The 7,293-nt window shown below is 41.9% G+C and overlaps 1 protein-coding gene across 3 annotated transcripts; it reads right to left on the bottom strand.

Annotated features, from left to right (window-relative positions):
* Nucleotides 1–1,726: 1,726 nt before the first annotated feature.
* zic4 (zic family member 4) lies at nt 1,727–7,293 on the bottom strand. 3 transcript variants are annotated; one of them, XM_028569134.1, is made up of 3 exons: nt 5,941–7,293; nt 5,203–5,832; nt 1,727–2,957 (listed from the first exon to the last, which is right to left on the bottom strand). In XM_028569134.1, exons 1-3 carry the CDS (start codon nt 6,365–6,367, stop codon nt 2,518–2,520), a joined length of 1,497 nt encoding a protein of 498 aa, XP_028424935.1. In that variant the 5' UTR covers nt 6,368–7,293; the 3' UTR covers nt 1,727–2,517. The 3 variants fall into 3 exon arrangements, 2 of the variants coding, with proteins under 2 accessions (XP_028424935.1, XP_028424934.1); XR_003691491.1 differs by adding an exon at nt 4,365–4,841 and having other exon boundaries at nt 2,893–2,957; nt 5,203–7,293; XM_028569133.1 differs by having other exon boundaries at nt 5,203–7,293.

Here is a 7,293-nt window from a genome sequence, read left to right as displayed (position 1 = left end):
TGTCACTAAACTGTTGCAGAGCAGACGTGCACAGTCCTGCAGCAAAGGCGCGCGATTTTATTTCTCTTTGTGGCTTCTAAATGAATTCAAGGCCATTTCTTCTTTGATCTGTGCCTGCAGTAAAGATCAAATTCAGAAATACTTCGGCTGGAGAGAGAAAAAAAATGACACAAGGACCTCATGTTTTAACTCTCGCTTCTTTTTCTAATGAAACAACCCTTTTAATGTTGCCTATCCTTCACTTTCAGCGCTGAATGGAAAATGTTTTTACGCGACTCAGTTAGTTCTTGTCCATTTTGACGGCTGGAACTAAAAGCTTTAGACGGCCCAATAGAGAGCAGCCCAATAGAGAGGAGCCCAACAAATCGGTGACAAAAGGCTTTCCGTGTCATCAACGTCGTTCAGACGACCTAGAAGAATCCCTCTGATATCAACTTCCACTTCAAAGACTCACACTTTCAATTGAGATCCAACTATCTTGTTGTTGTATTTTCTTCCTTCCCTTTTTCTTTACGCACAAGAGCTGGTCACAAAAGAGGCATCATCATCGTCTTCTATTTGGTTGGTTTAGTGTTTATTCTTTTCTTTGAGCTGGGCCTCTTCCACAGAGCAAACTGTCATGCACTTAACCAAACTCTACAAACGTATCAGAGAGTTGTAGCTGTGTTGTTTCCACCCACTTCTGCATTAGTTAACAATTTACCCATGAGCCAAAAGTTTTTTCCCTGCGCAACAGAGCTCTTCAGGTTTCTGGTTAGCTGTATGTTTTCACTCCTCTACAAACTTATTTTAAACATTTTAATTTTTTTTTTTATAGGTTACTATTCGTGAAAATCTACAAATGGTGCTCAAAGTTGAAATAATTCATTTAGACGTACTATATCAACTGTTTAGTTATCATTATAGGCAGCCAAGCTTTTATGGTTTTACACATTTCATGTACGGCGCCTAAAATATGATTATGGTCAAATGTATCCATTGGGCAGTTTGGCCCTCTTGCAATGCAAGTCTATTATGGTGTGGGACAACTTCGTTTCAGCGGCTTCTCCTTTGATTGTCGTAAAGTAGGCCTGGAGCAAAAGAATATATTTTTCTTCTTTATACTGCCCTCGTCTGCAATATAAAGGACATAGATGACCGTTTCCTACCCCATGGGAAGCAAATATTACATTCTTTAGAGCGGGCTTTTGAGTCCACGGACTTGGCCCCATATCATTTGAGTTTGACTTGGCTATTGCTATAGAAATCTTAATTCACCATGAGGATTCACCGTCGTGAAAAAAAATGGCTCTTTGTACCAAATGCTCTTTGAAGTCTGGATCAGAATATTGTAGCCCTTCATCAAACTCTGCCCCCGTCTGCATCAAACCACAGCTCAGCTGAGAAAGTAAGACTTAACACAAGTGAAGCGCTATTAAAGTGGTCCCTTTCACCGAGAAGCACTTTAGAAAATAACATATTTAAATGTATTATAAAGGACCTTTCATTACTTTTTATTTCTTTGAGATTTAGCTGTTTTATCTGAATGTGAAAAGTATACGTCCTGAAGCTTTCTTACAAGCTGTGTGCAAAGAAGACATCCATATTTTTTTTTTTTACCGAAACATGAACAAGACATATATGTTCCCCAGAAAACTTTTAAGATAATTGATAACCGGCTGTAAATTCCATATAGACCCGAATGGCTCAGCAGAGTTTTCACTTTAGTCATACAAGATTTATTCAAAAGACTCACAAAATACAAGGCAATTCGGTACGCATTTTGAGTGCCGCTCGATTTCAGATATTTAAAAAAAAATATATTGATGATACAAAATCACAAAATGCCCACTTTGATAAAACATTTATAATTTCACGGTCGCATATCAAATACTGCAGGCGTATGAAACAGTTCAGTTGTTGACCCTTTTACACAAATGGAAAAGAAATGCTGTAAACATAAAACGTTTGTACAAATAACTGCAGTAAGCAGCTGCTTGGAGACAGATCCTTACGAAACATCAACACATCGAAACTTACAAAATTTACAAATGTACACTTTTTTTCCCCTAATTGAAACATGCACTTTGGTTCGATAACACAAAAGCATTCTATATCAGATTGAAAAATAAATTAAAAACATATTGAAGTCAAAACTCGAATTTACAAAATAATCTTACACCAACATGCCTAGCCTACAATAAAGTACCACGTAGTCTAACGAATTTACACGACTCTCTCCACAAGTGGACCAGTCAGGGCGGATAGGCACCGAGCCAACCATTTTCAATAACTGAGGTTTGAAAATATATTATTTTTATTGTGCCTGGAAATTAGCACATCTTTAAGGTTTGCACTTTTTCCTTCCAATGTGGTTCAAATGCGTCTCTTGGCTCTGGGTGATGGTGGCTCATCCAAAAAGGTTAACCAGTGGGCCTTCACAGGCAAATATAGGCACCAAAGCCAAACCATTTTTAATAGTTAGGCTTTTGGAAATGTGTTGTGTCACTTCTGGCACCGTGTTGGAGTCCAACTGGATTAAAACGCGTCCCTCGGTTCTGGGTTTCTGTAAGGTGGCTCGTCTGTGGGGTCAGGTGTGGAGGGCCCGCTGGGTGGTGTTTGTGCGCCGCTGGCACCTGAACTGTGGCACACGTACCATTCACTTAAATTCGCAGGCTGGGAGGCTCCCACCGGCTCCGACAGCACCGAGGAGCCTCCTGGCTCCCGGCCCAAGTCTGAGGAGGGCGAGACCAGGGACGGGGTGGAGGACTCGTAGCCTGAACTGGGCGGCGGGGACTTGCAGTGCACCTTCATGTGTTTCCTCAGGGAGCTGGGGTGTGTGTAGGACTTATCGCAGCCTCTCACTTTGCAGTTGTAGGGCTTATCGCTGGTGTGGACGTGGGAGTGCTTTTTCCGGTCACTGCTGTTTGCGAAGCGTCTGTCGCAGCCGTCAAACTCACACTTGAAGGGCTTCTCACCTGTTAACAGTCATGGTGACAAAATATAAATCAGTGAATTACAGATTTAAAAAAACAACAACTTAATGACTTGATGTTCACCCTCAGGCATCATGTTATTTATTTAAATATGTATTTATTTTATGAGACCATCTTCCAACTTCTAGAAGTTTAATAGTACTTGAAACATATCTCTAATGTTTAAATTCAATTAAATGTCGATAACCTCACTTTATGGGCATACATGGGCATATAATAAACTAAGCAACAAGTATCCACGTGACCCAAACAAAAAATAAATAAATAAATAATAATTTAACTATATATATATATATATATATATATATATATATATATATGTGTGTGTGTGTGTATGTATGTATGTATGTATGTATGTATGTAAGAAGCTGGTACAATTAATTACAACTAACAGCAACTTTGATTTTTTTTTCTTAATTTTTCAAATACAATTGTGTATAGGTATATATTTTTCTGTATTTACAGTAAACACACTTCTTTCCACATGCAGCTAAAAAAAAGTGCCTACATGGACAGAGCTGCCATGTGTCTCAGTCTGGTGTAAACAGGAGGGCTGAACCCCCACTGTCCTGGGGTCTATACCTGGCGTCTACATGCATCAAGGCGTAAGTCAAAACAGACAACCTATGAGCACAGGCATAGCAGGTCTAAAACCAACTGAAAATAATGATAAATGAAAGTATTGCCACAGCCACGCTACACCTACTGTGTGCTAACGCAGCCTGTCTGCTATTTGAATCCTGCAAATGGTTATGGACTGGGTCTAATTTTGCATCTTAATATCAAGTATTTCTACCTGATTATGACAAGGCAAAAGGAAGAAAAAAAGACAATCCGAATAAATTACACGGAAATCATCCACTGCTGATTTTTCTCCTCCGATTAAAGCTTTTGAGAATATGTAATTGCCTCTGTCTAATTACACTTGCGGGTTGAATATCAATTTGACCTTCAGCTGTTGGGTTGAGAGAGCCAATCAAGGATATTAGTGTAGTACAAGAAACTGTCGAGGAACAGACCCCAGGGGCAGCCCCAGTCATAACCACACTTTCGGATAGGTTTTAAACATGATACCAAAGACCAGGCCCCTTGGGAGTCAACACGCAGAAATAATTTAACAAATTTGTACTTAGGTAATGTGAGCAAATTATATGAATAATACATAGGGTGCAGAAATGGAGCAGAGGGGAAGTGCCATGCAGCCACTGAAGAAAAAGGAATGTAGTCATTGTATTCATTTACAAGTCTGACTCGACATTTCGAGGCCTTTTTTCCCCCTCACTGGATCCACAGCACGCCATTGGGTCACAGATGAAAGCAGCCATATTGTACCATTATATGTTTTTAAAGTTAAATCGTAGCTGCTGCTTGGAGCTGCATTGTACACACCTCAGTCATTATAGACGCAGTCAGCTCTGCCAACCTGTTGGTGAATTATTTCAGCCGTCTGCACTTGTCAACTTGTTGCTTTGGCTAAAGGCTAAAAGAGCTGATCATTCCAAGAGCAGGCTTATTATTTCACCATGCATACATGTCATATCTCTCTGGAAAATAAAGCTAATACAAGGCTTCAAATACTCTACATACAGTATATGTAAAAAAAAAAAAAACTACTCCCTTCTCTGTAGCTTTAAGTGTCATCATGCAATCCAACCAACTATTATTATTATTAATATTATTGGTTGGAATACAGAAACATGCTTAATACAACTAATAAACAGAGCAACAAGTGGCTGAACAAAGAAAAGAAAAACATAATATCAGTCACACTGAATGTGAAGATGCATCTTTCCATCTTTGCTGCCAGTCATGCTGGCATGCACTAACCTACATGGACAAGACCTGATGTGGGCCTCAGTCTTTGTGCTGTGGTGTAAACAAGAGGTTGGACCGTCAAACGCCTGAGTGAGCTGTACCATAATCCCAAAGATCCACCTTTACAAAACTTGCTAGCACTGGTACACCTCAAAACAAACAGTTGGGCAGTAGCTGTTGCTGATGTAGAAGCAGCACATTGTCATTGCCCATCAGAGGATAATGCATAAAATAAGATACAAAATAATTAAAAAATCAATCCAAAAATTATGCAAAACGTAATTCACTTGTGTCTGGATTATATGCAATGCCTATATATTAATTTCAACATGCAACTTGATAATTGTATTTGACATATTATAGGAAATTTGTTACCACGTTCCCTTTTATGAATATATATATAGCTACTGACCTGTGTGCGTCCTTTTGTGGATCTTAAGATTCTCGGATCTTGCAAACACTTTTCCACAGCCAGGGAAGGGGCATGGAAACGGTTTCTCCCCGGTGTGCACTCGAATGTGATTTACAAGTTTGTACTTGGCTTTAAATGGTTTGCCTTCCCTCGGACACTCTTCCCAAAAACATATATGGTTCGCCTGCTCTGGTCCTCCAACGTGCTCCACCGTCACATGCGTTACGAGTTCATGCATGGTGCTGTAAGTTTTGGAGCAAAGTTTCTTCGGCGATAGCTCCGGCTCCAGCCACTTGCAAATCAGCTCTTGCTTTATCGGCTGCCTCATGTAGCGGAAAAAGGCACCGGCTCCGTGGTGGTGGTGGTGGTGGTGAGCGCTGAGATTCATGTTCAGATTCAGACCACCGTAGCCGTGCAACGGCGAGGCGGAGAACGGATCAGCCCTGGAGCTTGCCACTTGACTCAAATGATCGGACCTAACGTACATTTCTCCAGGTAGTCCTAACCTTATTTGTCCATTCAACCCTTGGCCACCCGGTGATCCGCTAGAAGACTGGTCGTGATGGAGTCCGGAGAAGAGGGTATGGTTCCCAGCGTCAGGGTGATGACCATAGTGTCCGGGATAGCTACCTGTTGTTGAGACAAACATTCCGTGGTGAGAGGCTGAACCAGCAGTCTGGTCAGTCAGTACTGGCATGGCTTGAGCTGTCAGATCTCTCCGGATGAGGAAATCCCTACCTGCGGATAAAGCCTGGGCCGTGTGAGACATAGAATAAGGGACCGATGTCGCCTGAACCGGGCCAAAAGCTCCCGTTTGACTGGAGACCACTTCACTGTGGCCTGCCATATGATGATTGTGGTGGTGGTGATGGTGGTGGGGATAATGATGGGCTGGGCTGATTTTGAGGGCCGCGGAGTGCCCCATGTGTTCTGGCCCGAATGGACTCGGCCCCAGGCGGGGTTCCGCAGTAATCTCCCCAGGGTGCGAGTGAGCCATTGAGTGTGGATGGCTGCTGAACCCCGGGAAGCCTGTCACGCTCTGAGGGGTATGGTGGTGATGATGGTGATGGTGGTGAGCCCCTGCCAAGTCAACTAATCTCAGCGCCGTGTTCCGTTTGGAAAACGTAGGGTCCATCACGGGGCTTCCCAATGCATCCACGCTCATTACTTCCTAATTTTAGAATAACTTGACAGCAGGCAAAATAATAATGATGATGACAAATATATTTTAATCGCAATGAAAAATAAAGAAAAAAAGACTTTATAAAGTTAAGTCTATCTGCAGACTACATGGAATCCCATTCGGTTGAGAGGCAGCAGCAGGACGCTTTGATACTGAATAGAGATTCATGGTAGGCACTGCAGCCTGTGGAGCTAAACAATCACCCTGCTCTCTAATTGGTCAGAGCTCAGTGATTGACGTCACCAGTGACAGTTTCCAACGTGAAGAAAAATGTCTTAGTGACAGCAAGCGGCCAGCGCGCATGCGCAGTCCCACGCTTGAGAAAAATAGTTATTATGCAAAGGTTATTTTACAATAAAAGTCCTAAAAGTTGATCCACATAAACAGTCCTTTTTCTTTTGTGGCAGCGAACAAAGGCTACGCGGCTATGAAATAGCAATTTCTCCACTTGGATTCAGCAATTACAAATCAGACGGCCTCATAAGAGTATGCATATGCCAGTATAAAAGTTGTAAGGATCATAAATAATGCAGTGATATTTTCATTTTGCCCTGCAACGTATGAAGGACAACTTTACGCACAAATTACGCACTACTTTACGCATGTAAAAGATCGGCGTCAGCGGAGAAAAACTAGTCAACTTAATTAAATGAAAACTCCACGTGGGAGTTTAAAATAGTCCGGATTGCACACCATTAAATGCGCTTTGATAAATACCCATATTTACATATCCACTCGTTCGTCCTTCAGCGCGAACTACAGTGTTGACTCCGTGCTCTGCTTGGTGGGATCAGTGTGTAGTAAGTGTGAATAGTGCGAGCTGCGGCCATTGTCCCGAGGGGGAAAAAATGTAATGGACGGGACCTGTTGTTATGATCCGGGGTAATTTTGCTTTAGACCCAGGACGG

The sequence above is a fragment of the Perca flavescens genome, chromosome 22 (genome assembly GCF_004354835.1).
Source record: "Perca flavescens isolate YP-PL-M2 chromosome 22, PFLA_1.0, whole genome shotgun sequence".
In the NCBI taxonomy this organism is placed as follows: Eukaryota; Metazoa; Chordata; class Actinopteri; order Perciformes; family Percidae; genus Perca; species Perca flavescens.
This window is presented reverse-complemented; position numbering and strand designations above follow the sequence as displayed.